Source organism: Telmatherina bonti (genome assembly GCF_933228915.1).
Source record: "Telmatherina bonti genome assembly, chromosome: 14".
Taxonomy (NCBI): Eukaryota; Metazoa; Chordata; class Actinopteri; order Atheriniformes; family Telmatherinidae; genus Telmatherina; species Telmatherina bonti.
In genome coordinates this window covers 20,640,198-20,660,671 of record NC_136612.1, presented here as the reverse complement: position 1 = coordinate 20,660,671, position 20,474 = coordinate 20,640,198, and the positions used below count along the sequence as shown (strand labels likewise).

At 37.4% G+C, this 20,474-nt stretch overlaps 1 protein-coding gene across 1 annotated transcript in view; it reads left to right on the top strand.

Annotated features, from left to right (window-relative positions):
- Positions 1-19,842, top strand: part of LOC306766059 (cytoplasmic phosphatidylinositol transfer protein 1-like) — a 60,264-nt gene extending 40,422 nt beyond the window's left edge. The window contains exons 2-9 of the mRNA XM_079253647.1: positions 1,089-1,237; positions 5,684-5,772; positions 8,112-8,119; positions 10,927-10,998; positions 13,653-13,748; positions 15,898-16,053; positions 16,638-16,701; positions 18,588-19,842. Of these exons, the coding sequence (XP_079109773.1) occupies positions 1,089-1,237; positions 5,684-5,772; positions 8,112-8,119; positions 10,927-10,998; positions 13,653-13,748; positions 15,898-16,053; positions 16,638-16,701; positions 18,588-18,898 (945 nt within the window). The 3' untranslated portion in view covers positions 18,899-19,842. The remainder of the gene's footprint in view (positions 1-1,088; positions 1,238-5,683; positions 5,773-8,111; positions 8,120-10,926; positions 10,999-13,652; positions 13,749-15,897; positions 16,054-16,637; positions 16,702-18,587) is intronic.
- Positions 19,843-20,474: the final 632 nt, after the last annotated feature.

Here is a 20,474-nt window from a genome sequence, read left to right as displayed (position 1 = left end):
GATGAAGCCATAAATCTCCACCGACATTTGTGCTTGTGCGTGTCTAAATACAACTTCCTTCTCTATTCCGCCTGGCCTGTGACTGTGTCATTGTGGCAGAAAAATTCAGCCAGACTCCAACAGCTGTGCAGTCAGAAACACACCGCCATCACCATTCCAGCTGGGAATTCTCTTTCACAGCTCATTGCTTTCCTCTCATGGTCAGCAGATGGAAAAATTTGGCATTATGATATAACAAGTTCCACTCTGCCTCTTGTCTCATATAAACTAGCTCCATTTTTTCCACTGCACTATTAGATTTCTCTTCTTTTCATTCCTGGCTTTTAGTCGTTGCAAGTCAACATCCCAGGCGGTCCTTGTCTGTTTTTCCACCAGCTTAACACAGCTATCCTTGGTTGGAGCAAGACTGTGTGTGTGTTAGTTGAGTCCTTCATAACCCCTTCGCATTCCAGCAGAGCAGCACCATCAGGGCTGTATTGGTTTCCCCAGGCCAGAAATAGGTCCACATGCATTTGGAAATCTCTGACATAGTGCATCCCCATTCCAACCTCTGTCGTTTTCCAAATGTATGGAAAATAGTTGACATGTGACTCCAAAGTCCAGCCTGTAAGGACGGCTCAAGGGACAATTTGTCTGAGCCAAGTGGGTCAGTGAGCGATGAGTGAAAGATTGTGGGTGCTGATTGATGTGTCACAAGGGACCATGGGAGAGGGTCACCTAACTGGCTGCTGCTTCTGTTTCTGTTGTTGTGCCATTTGGTCATGATTTCATATAAGCTCTTTGTCACTATGCAGCTCTTAATCCACCTGCTTTCTTTCTATTTGACAACTCTCCCCATGTAACAGGAATGCATTTAATCAGTGATCTTGGCATTTTACCTTCTGCATTTATTTGTAATGAAATTTTAGTTGTATTTGTAAAGCCAAAAAGCTGAGTCAGTTAACTCAACTAAAAGGATTTTCTTTCCGTTAAGTCACTTCACCATCCCTTTGCATTTGTTTGCAGCTGTAAGAATATTAATTTCTGTTTGAAATCTCATTCGTGTCAACTGAATATCTCAATGTATTTGTCTCCTGTCTGTTTTCCAGTACCGAATCGGCCAACTGTACATGATCAGTAAACACAGTCATGAACAGAGTGAACGTGGGGAAGGTGTGGAGGTGGTGCAGAATGAGCCGTACGAGGATCCGGAGCATGGATCAGGCCAGTTCACAGAGAAACGAATCTACCTCAACAAGTGAGTGTCTCATTGAGGTCATTTCACTTTCAGTGATGGAAGCATGGCAAGTCCCATGCTTGGTCTCATACTCACATGACTGTACTTACGAAAACTAATGAATCACGATGTTAGTGACAGAGTTTGGACACGTCCCTTAAACAGCAGGAGAAAGACTGTATTTGAGAAGTTCAAATAAGTTGAACATGTCTTTATTTGAGCTCAAGTGGAAGTGACTTTATAGATCTCACAATAATGTAACATAGATTTCTTGTTGGATAGCGCTCCCTAGCCTCTCAGGCTAGCAGGACAGCATGCAGTTTACTGCCTTCTCTACTCACAGCAGGCTGTCACTGGACTGATGCTCTGATGTCTGTCCCAAAAGAGAATATACCCAGAATCAGACAAGGGATTGTGAACGTAGCTAAAATTTCTTTCTTTACTGTCTCTCAGAATAGTCTTTCAGCTAATAATTAGTTATTCAATAAACATAGAAAAGATCAATCAAACATAACAAAAACATTCATTTGGCGTTTCTGTCATGAACACACTTCAACACAAGGAAAAACAACCTTTTTCCTGCCCTCAGCCCTCAGCTTTGCTTGTCCTCAGTGTAATTTGTTGACTTCATCCCTTAAAGACTAAACCAGCTAAATGCTGAAATTGATGTCAAGTATTTGTCTTCTGGTTAGAATCTCCAGTTTACTGCACTATTAAACTGAGTGGCTCCCATGAGATTTCTGTTTGTTCCTGAGGGCTTTCTGCTTTAACATTATTCTTATAAATTGCTGAAATGAATAGAGTCATATAAAAGATCTGACCATAATTTGCCTTAAGCCCATAAAGCCAAACGTATCATATGTGATACATACATTTTCTGAGACATTTGGCATCATTTGGCAGTAAAAACGTTGTTCAGAATCCTGTTGAACACAGTCTGATACTTATCTTATGCCCTCTAATCAATAGCAGGAAGCAGAAGATTACACTATAATAAATTTGACACATCACATGGTAATGAATAGTAAATATCCCCCACCCCCTTTTACAATTTGTTAAAGGTCCCAATAAAAACCTTATTTAAAAAAAAAAAAAAAAAAAAAAAAAAAAAAAAAAAAGATTTTTTTTCACTACATTTTGTAGGTTGGGCCTTAAAGGGTTAACAAAGAAAAACATTTTTCTCTTCTAATTCAGTTTGGCAGCTGTGTATTTGGACTTATTTATTCCTGAAAACCAAACTAATTTTATAGAATGTTTCACTTGTGCAAGTGTGTTTTTTATTCATCATATAAGGGCACCGATTTAAGTCAATCAAAATGTTGTCACACAAAAAATGAAATAAAAACATGCAAGACCTAACATAGCAAAGCAGATCATTTATTAACTGTAAGTATAAATCAGGACTAAAAGCAATAATAGTCCATCGGTCTTTAGTAGTTTTTACCACATCTTAAATTCTGACATTTTATACTATGTTTTAAAATGTGTGGAGTCATAATCTCCTCAGTATTGATCAAGTAAATTATAACCAATATGTTATTATGATTTTACCTATTTGCTTTTGAAATGATAAACAAAGACATCTCACTTGGAAAGGTCTAATCCCACACTTCTTGCTAGAGACGTTATGTCCCTATAATATTTCATCTCACAGTAATAATCGCCAGCGTTCTAGCGCAGGTCCCCGGTTATTGAGCTGCTTCTGATAAAGCTGTCAGGAGAGATTTGATATAGATAAGATTATATCACTTCATATGATTGCACAGCAGTCATTTAAACTCATTTCTCAGCACTGCTCAGAGAGAACATTTTATTATCCACAGTGAAGCATCTAATGATCTGTTTGTTCAAAACTAGAGAATAAATTCTCATCAAGGCAGGCTGTTTGTATTGTAATCATACGTCAGAAGAGACTTTGAAGCCGCAGTCATTACTGCAGTCGTTTTTTCAGACATGAACAATGTACAGATATAATTTAATGTCCCTTTTCATCTTTTCCCATGCATGTTTTTCTGCCGTGACTGTTTGAACCTTTGTGAAGTTGATAAGCATGAAATTGGGTGTTTGATTTTCTTTTATGTAGGCTACAATTGATTTAGCTCCACTGTAAAGTCTCCTCACTCTCTTTACCAATTTCATATGAAAATGACCTGCTATCACCCATAACAGTTTTTTTTCTTTTTTCTATAAAGCACAGCTGCAAAAGAAGATGCAAACCTTTAGAAGAAATATGACTAGCTGGACACTTATCGAGTAGACTGATGAATGAGTCTAGCAGAGAGAAAATGCAGGCAGCGCTCTGATTTCCTTTACTCAGACTATAAAGAATGAAATACAGACAATAAGAAAGATGAGCTGGGGGAGAATTTTAACGCTGACAGATAGGAGAAACTTAAGTTTATCAGACTAATATTATTGTGCTCTATGCTAAGTATGCTGTGTTTTAGTGTGGTTTTTAAATGTTTTTTAAGCATTAGCTGGTACTTGAATAGATAGATTTTTTGCTAATTTTCAACCTCTTGATGCCAACCCCATAAATTATTTTATAATTATAAATTTATTTGACCCTTTAACAAAATATTCTAAATACTAAAAAGCTGCGTACGTGTATTTGTGGTATATACACAAAGTGATATGGATTAAAGTCAAAATTTTGAGAAATTGAGAGCTTCTCTATTGCTGGCCAACATGCAATCATTCATCAAATCAAAAGCAAATCAAATTTTATTTGTACATTACTTTTTATACAAAAGCAGCTCAAAGTGCTTTACATAATAAACACAAATTATGAATGTCCATAAAAAAAAATCATCACACATTTAGGTCAAAAACCCACACCTGATCATACACACCTTATCACTCATACATACCTACATAGTACACCCCACACCGCACCTCCGCCCACCCTCCGCTTAAACATCGGCACTGAAGTGTGGAAACATTATCTTATTCATAAGACTGCAATGAAATGTAGAAAAACAGGGTTTCACTTAACAGCAGGCAGTAAAAGAGTTTTGTATTTGTTTTTTTTTTTATTTTCTCACAAACCGTCACTCACTGGAGATGACTACAGTGGGCTGTAATTAGGTTTTAGTTTATGTTAATTAGGAGAAAGTTATAAAATAATCATAGATTTGTTCCAAATCTAATTTCATTCTCTGCAGTTAAAGAGCAAAATATGTAACCTACACTTTGATAAGTCATTTAGATCTGCAGAAAGTTTCAGTTTCATATAAAGTCATTTTCATTCCTGACTGCAGTTTCACAATCTTTTAACAGAATTTCCTCCCATATATCTAATGCTGACAAAATACAAAGTCAATGTGGACACGGAGCTTACAATTAAGATCTGAAATAGACTGCTGGTTCCTGTCTTTCCCAAAAGACAAAAAGAGAGTGGTGGTACCGAGAGGTGAAGTTTTGTGGTGGGAAGTCAAGCCAGTACGCTTAAACTGACATAGTGTTGTATGTGTGTGTGTATGTATGTGTGTGTGTGTGTTTACTTGGTTGATCTTGTTAATGTGTGTGTGTGTGTGTGTGGGGGGGGGGGGGGGGGGCAGAGTGAGATGAGGTCAGTGTACGTGATGGATAATTTGAGCAGTCGCTGTTGGACGCCAAGCCTGCCTCTCTCCACCCACAAACCACCTGTTACTGTGTTATAGCTGCAGTCTGTGGATTTGTGTGTGTGTGTGTGTGTGTGTGTGTGTGTGTGTGTGTGTGTGTGTGTGTGTGTGTGTGTGTGTGTCTTTTAAATAAGACACACAGAGTAAGACTAAACAGAGTGAGAAAAGAGGATGATGTAATACTTAAAGAGAGTCATCGTGAAAATAAAACCTGGCACAACTTAACTGATGGATGTATCCATTTCCTGTGGAGGATTATTTGCTGCATATCAAGGCCTGATATCCAGACAAAAAAAAACTCGGAGTAAATGTGATTTCGGTTTCTGATGAGACTGAATAATGGCTGTCTGCACCGACTCTGCCCTTCAAATCAAATGCCAATCAGGGGAGGTAGTTTCAAAAGCTAACCTCCTCTATTCGTGTGTGATTTAGTGTAATTTCTCAAATCTTTGGCCCAGTAGTTTTCCTGCAGTTGACCATTTAGAACCCATTTGTGCTGAGCCATGGCTGGTCTTTGTAATTTTCTTTTTTACTTTCCTTCCCTGCCCCTCTCCGTATCTGTCACAGAGCAAGCTCTGGTAAAACTCCCCTGCAGGTTGCAGGGTGTAATCAATGTAATCATTATTTCCCAGGGGCCATCGTGACAGCATTGTTAGTTCTTCATTTTAGCTGCACACAGTTGGATGTATCTTACTGAAAGTTCTACTTGCCAGGGCAAACTTCAAGAAAAGACTAATTTAACTCTGCAGCACACAAGTTGCTTGCCTCATCAGTCGTCTTGGCTTTTTTTTCCTTCTTCTTTTTCAGTTTTGTTAACCAATCTACTTCTCTTTCTCCGTTTCAGCAAGCTGCCCAGCTGGGCCAGAGCTGTGGTCCCCAAAATTTTCTATGTCACAGAAAAGGCATGGAACTATTACCCATATACTATCACAGGTAATCCTTTCATTTATATCCTTGTCCTTGCTATGAGTGTGTGCAGTTACAAAAATATATGTTCACATGCACATTTTCTCAACCAGTTCTTTTTTTTTTTTTTTTACTTCCACTGCTGTCAGCTGTGCAGCAAAAAAAAAAAAAAAAAAACTTTTTCAAAAAATGAAAAGGGTTTCTTATGGTTGACGCTTGTTTCCTCTGTCATAACAGCAGTTTTTACTGCAGCTCTTAACAAACATGACCCTGTACACCTGCTGATAGCAGGAAGATGTGATCACAACGAGGGCAAAAGGATGTGGAACCAATTGTCTGTGAAATGGGAATGTAGTCGGCATAGACAGTAAAGGTCCATCTGCTCTCATTGTGTGTGTTCTGATTATTTGTGATCAGAATTATTGAAAAAGTCAAGTTTATTTATAACAGTCACAGTTGACCAAAACATTGTAGCATAGCACGTAATAGAAGTACAGAAATACAAAGTTATTAAAATTATATATAAATAAATTCTGTATATATATATATATATATATATATATATATATATATATATATATATATATATATATATATATATATATGTACACTACTCACAAAAAGTTAGGGATATTCAGCTTTTGGGTGAAATTTCACAACAAGCCTAAAATGCATTCAAACCTGTGCAGGTGAACTTAATGTGATCTTCTCTAAGCTTTTAAATGCACATGTCCAACTGTTAAATGTTTCAATAAATTTTGCACAAGTTGCTGTTCTCTAACAAGGAGCTTAACGGCAAAAATCACTGCAGGTGTGTGATCCTTGAATTGACCAATAAATGTCCTGTTTCAATTAGAGCTGGTGTTTAAACAGTTGTCCTCATCATGCTGTTCACATTTTGACATTATGAGACCAAGACGGGGCTGCACGGTGGCGCAGTGGTTAGCACTGTGGCCTCACAGGAAGAAGGTCACTGGTTCAATCCTTGGCTGGTTTGGTCAGTGGCCTTTATATACATACATACATACATACATACATATATATGTTTTATATATGTGTATATATATCTATATATTTTATATATGTGTATATATATATATATATATATTATTAGATTATATCTAATGCAATAAAGCGGAGACATTTGTACTTTCTTCCCTATCAAGCACAGCGCTTCAGGAAAGAACAAAATTACTTGAAAAATAGCTGAACTCATACACCATACAGTCGAATAAAGCAGCAGTTGGTGGTTTTAAGACTTCTCTGTTCATTGCTATTTTTCCTTGTTGCTTTAGTTAGCTGCTGTAGTTATTCCTTAAATTTTATGACATTTCATTTTTACCTGCAGATTCCAACAAAAATCAAATCTCAAATTAGGATAGTTCAATTTTTCTTTTAGCAACCACTAAAGGCAAACAAATAATATGGTCACCACTTCGGCAATGCATGATCCACAATGAGCTATTTTAGCAGTCTCCAGTTCTGAAACAACAGCTCCTGTAATGAGTTTGTCACTGAAACAGTATGGATTGTCTGTGTCTTACTTTAGAAACATAGCTGCACCATCATTTAAATGATAAAATACACTAGTTGTAAACTAGTCAGATTTATTTGTTTATCTTAAGTCACAATTGCCTGCAAAACAGTTCTTATTAGTTTGATCCATTCAATAACACACCACAAATATGCAGTACAGGTGGCAACTTAAATCCAATTAGGATACAGTGCCACATATTGATGGTCACACAACACATTAGATCTCAGTTAGTAAAGAAATATTTTTATGAGGTTTTATGTCGTAAAATAATAAACATGCAACTGACAGGACAATGCAATTCTTTTCATTTAAGAAGGGGGAATCAGGGAAAACAAAATAGGATATAACTTCATTTTTAACCATATTATATGCCGCACTGTTTTGAAATGTTATTCCTCAGCATCCTTCAGTTTTGGGGATTGCAAGCCAGACAGCATACAAATATCCAACAAAAATGTGGAAAAGGCTAAACATTTTAAAATGTCACAACAATAGAGTTGCCTACAATCTCACAAATTCTTTCATTTTCTGCAACTGAAACCAGGGAAATTGCTTATCAGGGATTAGCAACTCTTCTGTCTGTTCCAGTGGTTAAAGTGTCTAAAGCATTGGAAACATGCACATAAAGTTTCAGTGTCACGACAAAATGACATCCTATCATGTGCTTTTACTGAGACTAAAGTGCTTTTGCTGAGGCTTAATGGTCCTTTCCAATTTTTCTCCCCTCTATTGTCATACTGTTTCATGTCTTGGTTTCTTTTCACCTGTCCTTCCCTTCCCCTCTCACCTCCCATCATTTCACTGACGTCTCTGCTGACAATATGATCAGAGTACACGGTGAGTAGTTTCAGTGTCTGCATGCATGCATACACAAAACAAAAACATTTTAACTACACTTTGATCCAGCAGCTGGCATACAAGTCCCCCATTGTAAAGGTCAAAGTCAGCATTGCTGAAACATATGCATGTTTGGATTATATACTGAATACTTTTTCAACATTGTTTTGGGATGTAAATCATAAATCAGATTATGTCTAATTCAGTATTTTCTTTAGTCCCAAGGTGTCTTTATTTTCATAGGGTCTCATAATGCTCCACATGTATACTGTTTTTTAAAACTATGTTGTTTAATTGATGAAAAAACTATAGATATTTTAGCAACAAAAAAAGGTTTTCACCTATTTTTTCCTATACTTTCATCCCATTCGAATGTAAACACCCTTAGATTAAAGCTTAGAGTCACCTTATGAATGTATCTATTGGATAATTGTGTCTTGAATAGGTTAAAAAGACAAAGTTAGAAAACAATTTTAACATTTAAATAATGAAGAACCCAACTGGGATGTGGTCATTGGCAATAGTGTATTGGAAAAAAGTGACTTCTTTCTGAAACATTAGCTCTTTTTTTAATGCATGTTCATCTCTTCTGTTACACAGATATTGCAATAAATCCCAAACTGTGCTGTATGACTTATTACGGTTATGACAGACATCTTCAGATGTCTCTGTGCCAGAGCATCGCTTATAGAGAGCTGTGCACATGTATGTGACTTCTTGTTTATTATTCTGACCTTCTCTCCTCAAAGCGTGCTCACAGCACGCAAAGTCTAATCAAAGCAGAAACAGCATCTTGTGTCAGACTTTAGACTCTCCATGCTGTGACATTTACGACCACTGCTTGCTGAGATGAATTTAATTATCATAAAGCATTACGTAAGTGGTGCTGTGATTAAGCCCAAACAAACTCTTTAGCATTATTTTATTAATTTTACTTTTTTTTTTTCATTACTGTTTCCTGCTGTGCATCGCTACAGATAATAACAACAATTTAAACTAAAAACTTTCAAATATAAGTCATCATGAGACTCAGGTTAAAAGGAATATTGATGCCACCTTAAAAGAGCACCTGTAAAACTGACATACTCATCAGTCAGTCTTTGCTTCTTCATCCTGTAATTTCTTAGAAATTGTGTCTTAGTAGTGTGGATGTGTGCACCGCTCAATGAGCATACGTTGTGCAAGTCCCCGCAGGATATTTGAACTCTTTTCCCCATGCATGTGGGATAAGACCTACTCACCCGGCAAATTAAGCTCATATTGTGCACTTGCATCTGAAATCAGATTGTTTCATCAACAGCCACAACACACATAATCACAGATCAAAGCAGGAATGTGAATGGACCTGTAAGAGCTTCACCTGCGGTCCCGGACGAGATGTAACACCTGCTTTAGCATAGCTTACCATGCCTCATCCGTCCACTTGTCAATATCAGCTAATCAGGGAAGTTTCCTCATCAAATTGACAACCCTGCAGCTGTTTGACTGGATATTTGACTGCTGCCAAAAAAGACATTAACGATTTACTCTGAAAGTCATGACCCATAAGTAAAACACACACACACACACACACACACACACACACACAGACTCCCTACTGTATGTCATAAGCAGCAAAGAAACATCAATGTAACAGATAAAAAAGCAGACGTCTGGTCTTTTCCTAAAGTTAGCACAGCTACTTTGAGCCTCTGCTTCATGTCTGAGGAATATATATGCTCACATACATATACAGATATACAGATGGATAGATATACAGATAGATAGACAGATAGACAGACAGACAAACAGACAGATAGATAGATAGATAGATAGATAGATAGATAGATAGATAGATAGATAGATAGATAGATAGATAGATAGATAGATAGATAGATAGATAGATAGATTCAGTCAATGACAGAAAAACTCAAAATTATATACATACAGTATATATATATATATATATATATATATATATATATATATATATATATATATATATATATATATATATATATATATATATATATATATATATATATATATATATATATATATACACACATATATATAATATAATGTGATTAATTAAGAGCCCATTTAGAGACTGAGGTCCACTTAAAAAGTTAAATGATTATTTATAGAGGGTGCTGATGATGCTTGTGTAGTCATGCAGCCTCCTGGGACTGATTCATCTTGGGAATGTTCTGTTACAGTTGCCTGAGGTGGCGGGTGGTGATGCATACGCTGACAATCATGATAGGTTGTTTCAATGACAATGACTTTGCTATTAAATGGGAGCCTTGTTATAATTTCTCCTTCTGGTTTTACAATGTTTATTTGCCAAGTAAGAGAAACATTTGTTTGGAACATAGTCTCCTAGATGGATTGGGTTGACGGCTACAAACACAATACACACACTCATCACACAGCAACATGATCAACACCTCAGTCTTTCCTTTGCTGCATTTTACACACATTGCATGTACATGTTGTATGATATTTGGAAATGTTTGCTTTGATCATCATGACTCTGTCTTTAAGCACTGATGTACAGTATTCAACATGGCCTGAGGCTATAAATTATCTGTTTAAGTCTGAGCATGAAGACATTATGTGTGCGGGATGATATCAATCCATAAAGTAGGACACTGGCCATTGTGGCTTATTTGGTTTGTATGATAAAATTCAGTAACAGAGACATGCAATTAGTCTCACATGTCAGTCTGATATGGTCCAAACAACATTAAGACATGTAATCGTCATGGAAAAATCGTAATGGAGCACATTGATTTCTCACTGTTCAGTCTTTTGTTTCCCTCCAGTGCTCCTTCCTTCCCAAGTTTTCCATCCACATAGAGTCCAAATATGAGGACAACAAAGGGAGCAATGATAATGTGAGTAGTACTCCAACTGGCATGGTGTGTGTATGTGTGTGTGTGGTGGTGGGGGTCTCAGCTTGGTATTTCTTTGAGTTTAGGTCTAGCTTTATTCCTCATGTGTTATATACATGCAATTCCTCTATTTATCTGTTTTATCACTTCATTTTTCATATGTTTTATCAATCTCCATGCTCCAGTGCCTCCACATTAAAACGAATAAATTCTCTTTGTGACAGGGTTAGTGCATTATTGTGACTGAAGAATATAAAGAGATCACATTCTGCCATGGCCACATTCCTCCAGATAGTTGAATTTTTATACACAGCACGACTGAATCTGTTGGTTTTATTCTTTTTCAAATGAATTTGGCCTTATTGGTATCTCATACAAGCAATATAGTTGTAAGCTTGCAAGAAAAATACCCTTTTTTTTTTAATCACATAGCTTAAAGTGAGGCTTGTTTTTTATAATACTCCTGAATAAATGTGGTTTAACCATCCTGAGACCCGAGCCTCAGTTTAATTGAATTGCACTAAAGATGCTTTCCAGCTATTTTAGGTCAGGAAGAGCCAATAAATAAAATTATTTACGAATACACCTATTTTTATGTTCATATATATTTATTATATATGTAGTATATGTAAATATAATTTGTCAGCTCCATTGACACTAACCAAAAGACTAAATTTCAACAGGTTCCAGTTATACAGAAATTAGTATTGTGGTACAGACGACCAAATATGCGATGTCCTCATGTGAGGACGTCAGGATTCAGGAGGCTAAAGCATCCAAATATTTTGCAAACATCCCTAAAGCTAACAAAGACCTGATCAAACCTGCCGATTTCAAACATTCAGTGCTGCAACCTCATTACTTCAGCTACAACCAGGCGAGAGGCAGGTACATCCTGGACAGGTTACCAGGTATATTAATCTGCCAAATCACACATGTAATTTGTAAGCCACAGAAGTCCTCTCATTAGGTAGTCCATGATTAGAAAAACATTACATTGCAGCTTGAGACTCTTATATGTAAACATGTGCTGGTAGTTTGAGCATTGATTTAATTCATTCCAAATCAAACCACTGAAAATAAAGAACAATGTTGGGATGTCTAACTGCTAACTGAAGTACCACAGTAACCCAAAGCATGCCATTTTAGCCAATAGTTGAAGAAGAATAAAACTAATGACATCAGTCCAAGAGAGATGTTGTGTAAGGATCTGAGTCAAGCAATTCAGGTGAGAAATCTCACCAGAAGCTGATGTGCTTGACTGATCAGGCACTGAAAAAGTAGCACGTTCTGCTGCAAGTACAGAGAACAAAAGCTTGGCTTCGTAGATGTGTGATATTTTTCCAAGTAAATTAGTGATCAAATACGTACTTTGTCTCATTTGTTTAAATGTGTTCTTTTTAGGGCCTATTGGCCTGTTCCAGCCACTCATGACCCTAAATTGGATTAAGTGGGTACAGAAAAGATGGATGGGTTCTTTTTCTGTATTTCTAGGTCCTGTGTAAAAAAAAAACCATGAGAATTCTGGTCTTGTTTATAAAAAGAAACTGTAATTGAGAAATCTTTAAGCTCATTTGCATGTAATGTTTGTCTTTTAAAGATATTTTTTACCTCCAGTGGAGATTTTTTTTTTTTGCCTACATTTTGGGTATTTTTCTGAGCTTAGTTGAAATAAAATGTAAGAAAAGAGAAACCACTTGCTTCAGTTTTAAAGCTATAACTACAACAAACGTGACCTACCAGTTAATATTAATAGCTGACTGGAACATTAACTGTTTTAACATTATACAAAGATTTGAAAGGAACAACTTTATGTGAGAAATCAAATGTTTATCATCTCATATGAAAAGCAGTCCTTGCTTTTGCAAAACATTTCATCACAGTAAAAAGCTCTTTACCTACTCTCCACTTTGCCCTCTCAGTCAACTCAACACTTTGATTGGCACTATGGAAAAATCTGCAAATTGTGCTTTATTGCTTAGATCCACAATTGAGCTGGAAACAATGCGGCTGCAGCGCCACTCAGTGGCAGGTCAGAGGAACTGCAGCCGCATTCTCACGCTCTCACAGATGGTCTTTACTTCACATTTGGAAGTGATTGTAACAAATGTGGGTGTAAACACATTCAATAAGAGTTTGCTTCCTGTTCTTTCATGTTACCATCTCACTGTCTCCACCATTTCTCCTGTCACCCATTTTCTTTCTCTTCTGGCTCACCGCATCCCTTTCACTAACCTCTCCATTCATCTACCTAATTTTTCTCCATTTTCTCCAGTTGTATAAGTGCTTACAAAGGTTTAATTAAGGGTCGCTGGTAAAACTATTCTGAAACTGATTTCCTCTTGTTTTGAGTCAGGCAGGAAACTGAGCACAAGGTTTGTTTAGGCTATTGTATCAGAGAAAATTCAGAAGGGCAGACAGATCTGTACTTTTAAGTTAAGCAAGGAAATTATGTGAAAACTTTATAAACCTTAGATATGAATGTTTTCATAGTTATTGTTCTTTAACTTTTCCAACTGCAGCGTTTCTCATCTCTGCCTCTCTACTGTCCTGCTAAGTGACATGGGACAATCACAGCACATCATCCCTGAGCATCTAGCACCTAACATGCAGTATTGATTGACTGTTTTCCCACCTAACTGTTCTCTGCTCTTCAGATCTTTGGCAGTGAGCCCAGAGAAGAAGAAACAGAGGTGTGTGTTGTGGACATTGCCTATGATGAGATCCCTGAGCGGCACTACAAAGAGTCCGAGGTGAGGGAAGTGAGATGAGTGAATGGATGAAGGTGCACATGCACACATGGAAGAGAAGAGAAACTGTGCATGTTGGCATATAAGAAACGCAGAGCGGGAATAGCATGTGAGCACTTGTGTGTTATCCATAATGAGCAACAGCAGCCTGTTTCTGACCACCAGCTGGCCATCTGTCTCCACCGGGTGATGGAAGGAAGGGATGTGTGAGTATATGTAGGGGGGGGCAATGGACGTTAACTGAGGAGATTTGACATTTGTATGCGTGTGTGTGTTGGCCCATCCATCAGGGTGTGATGGTCATAAGGAGCAGTGCTATTTATAATCAAGAGGAGGCATGACAGCACTGCAGTGGTGTTTTATTATCGACACCCTCACACACAGGCACACACACACACCTCCCACTGGGCTTTATGGTCTTCTGCTTGTATACACACCGTTAGGAACTGCATAGAGATGCTATCCAGAGCTAAAGATATGTATCAGATGTCAAATGTTAATATTTTCAGTTAAACTGGAAAAATTATTAAAGATATAACAAGTGAAACACTCATGTATAATTTTTATGACAACGTGATGGCAAAAGCTTTGCTTGTTCTTGCTACGGTGACAACACCGAGTTCATTTGTCATTATAAGAGTTTTTGGGTCAGCACCTTCAGTGTTGAGCTCACCGATCCTCCATTCCTTGTTTTAAAGACAAAAATTTTACAGAAAAAGATAACTGGTAGAATATGTTGTTGATACCTTGTTTGGTTATTTGGAAATATGTTATTCTAAAACAGAGCATTGCAGCGAGCCTGAGTATTTACAGTCAAACACAAACACACAGTTGAGTCTTGAGCCTCAGCTCTGCACTGGAAAATGAAAACTCCACACAAACTATACACAATAAGGAAGACGTCTCTTATGAAGATCCAGAAACCTTCTTCGGGCCCAGTTTAATTAGGATAATATGAAACTGGAAAATGGAAAAATAGTTGTGGAGTCCAAAAGATCAAAATATGAAATTGTTTTTGAGAGAAATGGATGTCACATCATCTGGGTCAATAAAGACAGGAACCTTGCCATCATCACACCATTCAAAGCCTCCACATTTAACCTGTGCATCTGTGGAAAACATCATTAATGCCCACCAGTATTTTCAGGTTTTGGTGAAATATAAACTGCTGTCAAGTTGACAAAAAATGTACTTGTCAGAGAAGCTCTGATGGATTTCAGCAAGAAAAGGCTCATTCGCTTTCTCCACATATACGGACATATGCCTCTGTAGTATTAATCTGCTCTGTGTGCTAATCAGATTTGGTTTATTATGAAACTAAAGCAGACAAAACAAAATTACTTGATCTGTTAAGTAGCTTTAAGTAGCTTGTCTGTGTAAAACACACACAAGCCGAGTAAACTACAGTTTGTCTCTGGACTCAAACATATCTATGAATCTATTTGAAATATTGCATTTTTTTAAAAGATCCAATTGAACAGTTTTAGTGTTTTCACACAAGCTTTCTTTACATATTGAGTTAAATAAAGTTGTTTTTTTTTTTGTTTTTTTTAAATGCATTTATTTTGTTTCTATCATTCTGAAACATTGGAGCAGAGTCCACCTTTTTTTTTATTTTTTACACAATTCATAATTCTCCCCAACAGTAATATAGCACTTTTTTAGAGAACTTCTGCTCATTAGCATGTTTCATTCTTACCTTTTTTCTTCCGTTAAATGTGAGGACACGTTTCATGCAGAGACGGTCTCTGTTGAGTCACCTCCTCTACAACTGCATTCCCTGCAGGGACAGAAAGAGTTGTATCACCCCTGCAAACATTCTGTCACAGCCAGATACATGACCCTAAGAAAAACGAGCACCGCAGCATAATTTGTCCGTAGGGATCAGTGATTAATGCATGTAAAGTTTGAGGTGAGAGACTCCATCTGTGCAGCCTTGCTGTTCTTTGCACGAGTCTCATAATGCATGCAGGTGTTTCTGTCCTGTAGGCAGGGAAGGATAGATTAATGTTAGTGTGAGAGAAAGATAAACGACAGGAGACATTATTGCCAACTAATTAGTTCGGGGTTGCAAATCTTGTAAAAAATAAATATTATATTTTGAAACATATAAGCATGAATTTTCTAAACTTGAAAACTTGTGTCCTTGCAGGACCTTCGATATTTTAAGTCGAAGAAGACGAACCGAGGGAACCTGCAGGAAGGATGGATTAACACCCAAGACCCTATCATGTGCTCTTACAAACTAGTCACAGTCAAGTTTGAAGTCTGGGGTCTGCAAACACGTGTGGAACAGTTTGTGCACAAGGTCAGGATCAGAAAAGAAAAGTTATCTTCTGGATTTTTTCTCTGAACCACCACTGAAATTCATTCTTTACTTTGTCAAACTTTTTGACCCGTGTAGATTATTGTCACTGCCAGAGGCATCCAATTTCCTGCACTGACAACATGCGCTGTAAAGCCATGAACCAGAATCATCTCTTCCGTTATCACCTTCCACAGTATCTGTCCCATTTACATCTCACATTGAGCCCAGGCTGCAGCATTTAAACCTCATATCTACAATTTCCCCAAAACCCATTTTGCCTAGTTCCCTGCAGCATCTTTCCTGGGTCAAAGTGTCCCTGTTCCTTTCTTCAAGCTCACTTCAACATACGCACATAAAAACACACACAGTTAGAGTCATTACTCATAAGGTAACACTTAGACTGACTCATAATTATCACAGGGGTGAATGGGAACATTAATGATGTCAAACAGGTTTAAACTCGTTCTCTCTCACAAGCAGAGTAAAGACGATATTATTCACATCTTCTCACCTTAAATTACTCCTCCAAGCCACTTCATGTGTGATTTTATTCATTTCCTCACTTCTTTTCTAATTATCTTTAGGTGATTCGAGATGTCCTGCTTCTAGGACACAGGCAGGCTTTTGCCTGGGTGGATGAGTGGATTGGTAAGTATATTACAGATGGCAATGCCATCTGTTGTTTTGGCACTTAAATTTGATCAAATTAGAGATGGATGTACAATTTTTGTTTCCCTTTTTTCTGGTAATCCTACTGTTTACACAATGATAATTGACTGACAGACAAGGTCTGTTTAGTTTCCTAAATGATGGAGTGATATGCGTGTTTATCAACAGATAGTGATACAAAGGATCCCTTTCGAATGAAATTACAGCGTTAGACTAGAATGCAAATGTTTGCGAAGTCCAAGTCATATTTTTATGGGGATTAATAACAATGCAAGTTTTTTTTTTGCTTTTTGTTTGTTTGTGTGTGTGTGTGTGTGTGTGTGTGTGTGTGTGTGTGTGTGTGTGTGTGTGTGTGTGTGTGTGTGTGTGTGTGTGTGTGTGTGTGCGTGTGTGTGTGTGTGTGTTTTTGGTATCTGACCTGAAAAACATACGTCTCAAATATAGCCGATTTCTTTCATATTTAAAAGTTGCATTATTTTTAAGTCATAAAAAATGGAAAAGAACAAAGTGTCAAGTGCCAATCAAATGATCCTGCAAAAAGTTTCCATTTTTATGAGAGTTTTCACCCAAAGGCTTGTTTTTTTGCAGTTAAACAGACATATTGATTAGATTTTCCAGCTATATTGAAGAAAATCTCAACTCTTCTTGCACAACTTATTTGTTTTACAGAGACGGCACACATTGATGAACATTTCTGTAAATCTGTCAATGTTAGCTGTAAAGCAAATATGTTGTCCATGGGCAAGATGTAAAATGCCAACATTATAAAAATCTTTTTGACAAATAGTAAGAGTTATGGCTACATATACACATATAACACAGCATTTCACACAATACAATATTCACAGGAAAAAACAACACATGACGCAGGTTATGCAACTCAGAAACAGAGAAAATTTGATTACCATAAAAAAGACGTCATTTACATGATTAAAGCCCCTCTTGTTAGTAAAGTGCAGCCATTAAATGACTCCAGCGCATTATAGGAAACATAAATCAATCACCAGGAACTCTGCAGAGTTCTAGTCAATACAATGTTAATTTGATTTAAGACTATTTTTAATTTGAGTCTTAAAATTATTGAATATGAGGCATTCTCTCATGGTCAGTGCTGTTTTTTTCCAGATGTTACAGCCCCTGTCTGAATGAACAGACTGTCAGAAGGTGGTGCATCTTCAGTCTCCTGGAGGCTCTGCCAGATTTCAGTTTTATAAATTCCCTTAACGGTTATGGTGCAAGTCCATGTAGTGTTTTGTATATAGTACAATGCATATTTAAAGTTTAAACTCAGAAGATTATATGTCTCCAGGATGCCATCGTAGTGATACAAAAATGGTTTCTGCCCAACATTTTTAATGCTCTTCCATATAATTATTCTATTTGTCTGAAAACGGTTTCATTTGTGAGAGACCAGTTGGTAAAAAAAACAAAGTACTCTATATGTGAAAACAACATAGCATACAGAAACATCTTAACTGCCCCAAATCTCATTGATGATCAAATACATCTGAAATTGTGATGGCTAAATTGAATACCAGTTTGTGGCAATTGGAGACGCTTTCTGCCAGAAATGCATATGAATTTGCTGTATTATTGTTTGTTTTGGAAAGCAAATTTCCTCAAGCATTACCAAGCATAATTTTTCATTTCCAGTATTATGTTAGTTTACAGCTGCTGCTTAGAGGAGTCCACGGCTGCTGATTACTGGGATGGCAAACTTTTGCACGATGTCAGAAAAGACATTTCTGACACCTTTCTACTTTTAAAGACGAGTTGATAAAAATGAGATTTTTAATGGTAGTTACTAATTTACCTTTCTGTACTCACAAACAGCCCCCAATAATGTTTTACTTCCATCCCTTCAGATATGACCATGGAGGAGGTGAGGGAATACGAACGTGCCACTCAGGAAGCCACCAACCTGAAGATCGGCACCTTCCCCCCTGCCATCTCGATCTCAGAGACCCCACTGTCATCCAACACTCGCAGTGGACCCAACAGTGCTCCTTCTACTCCCCTCTCCACCGAAGCGCCAGACTTCCTGTCAGTCCCCAAGGAGCGTCCCAGGAAAAAGTCTGCTCCCGAGACCCTGACCCTGCCAGATCCCGGGCGCAGGGATTCAATCTTCAAACTGCCCAGCTTTTTCTCCTGGAACTCCAGCTCACAGCCAGAATGAGAGTAGGACTTCCACGCCTTGTAAACACCCTCAACCTGTGGATTCGTAGAGGAAGCCTGCCCAGCACTTCCCAAAATGACCCCTCACAACCAGCTGTAGTGAAGAAGACTTTTCACTCTCTTGGTCAACCCTGCCCCTCAGTGGAGTCACCAAGTTACAGCAGCTCTCAGACTGTCTACACAGGGACAGACAGGCAGCCTCATCTCCACAGCAAAAAGTCCTGCAAGGTGTGAAGATCAAGGTCATCCCTATGAGAGTCTAACAAAAAGCAGCTGCAGGCTCCTCATTCATCATTTAGGAAAAAAAAAAAAGAAAAATCATTGTGCATCAGTCATTATGGAGACCAATTAGCCCACCTGAGCATAGCGTACATTCCTCAAATGTTTTATCCCACAGAGCATCAGCTTGTTTTCATCCAAGCTCAGGTTGTCTTGATAAGAGATTCAATCACAAAATCTAGTTTGGTTTTGTTTTTCTGCTTTATACATCTGGTTCTCTGTCGTCATAAACTGGAGCTTATGGTTTAATGTTTGTATTGTATCAGTTTTCACAGTCAGGTGTACAGTGATGAAATACTCTTGTAAATACTGTATGAACATCATTGCATTGATCAAACGTAAGTACTTAAATGAATGTCGTACATCCAGTAATGAAGCTGCAATGGAATTTATGTTATGTGCTTTAACGGCTGAAACTTTCTTTGGTGTTTGCTTATCGTGACCTTCGTCAGCCACAAAGTCCTCGTGTCGACGCCGTGACTTTGATGCTGAGCACAGTTTGAAAAATTTGCCAGTTTAATGTTTTCTTTGTTATCCCAGCCTTACTACTTGATGTGTTCAAACTAAGGTTTTACGGAGTGGTCATGTGGTGTTGTTTTGCTGATATACTCATTTTAGTTTTGGTTGTTTTCAGTCATGTTAGTGATGAGTTTTTTAATTACTTAAATGAGATTATATTAAATACTGGTGCATACATAACAGTGTCAGAAGTCTTTAATAATCTAACTGATTTCAATTAAATGTTATCGACTCTACAATCATGTAACCCTGAGATGTCAACCCTTGAGAGTCAACATTCTGCAGGTTTTGGATTGGTGATCCTCTACCCTGGTCCTCTAGGGACGATGTCCTGCAGGTTTCAGAAGCTGCCCTGTTGTAACACACCCGATTCAGACTCAGACTGGTGCAGAGTTTGATGTGTTTGCATTTCATCTGGCATGTAAATCTTGAAACAAACACACAAGTCAGCTCATCTTCAGACACACAAATCTGGTCATTGTGATTGATTTTCAGATATTCAAGATCTAACCTTTCCACCAACAGATTTTTCTGCTTTATGCTTCCATAAGTAACAAAGTTCTTAGTTAGGATTATATATTAATTCCTTCTATCCGTTCTATTCATTAACTAGTTGAAATGTTGTTTTTCATTATAATGTTACCACTCAGAGAACTGCAATCAAACATCTTCATCCAGTTCTAAGACTCAGTTTTATGGCAACAACTTCTAAATTACACGTTTCATTTCAAGAACCACAGTGCAAACTAATATTCTCCATTATTGTTATTTAAATAAAA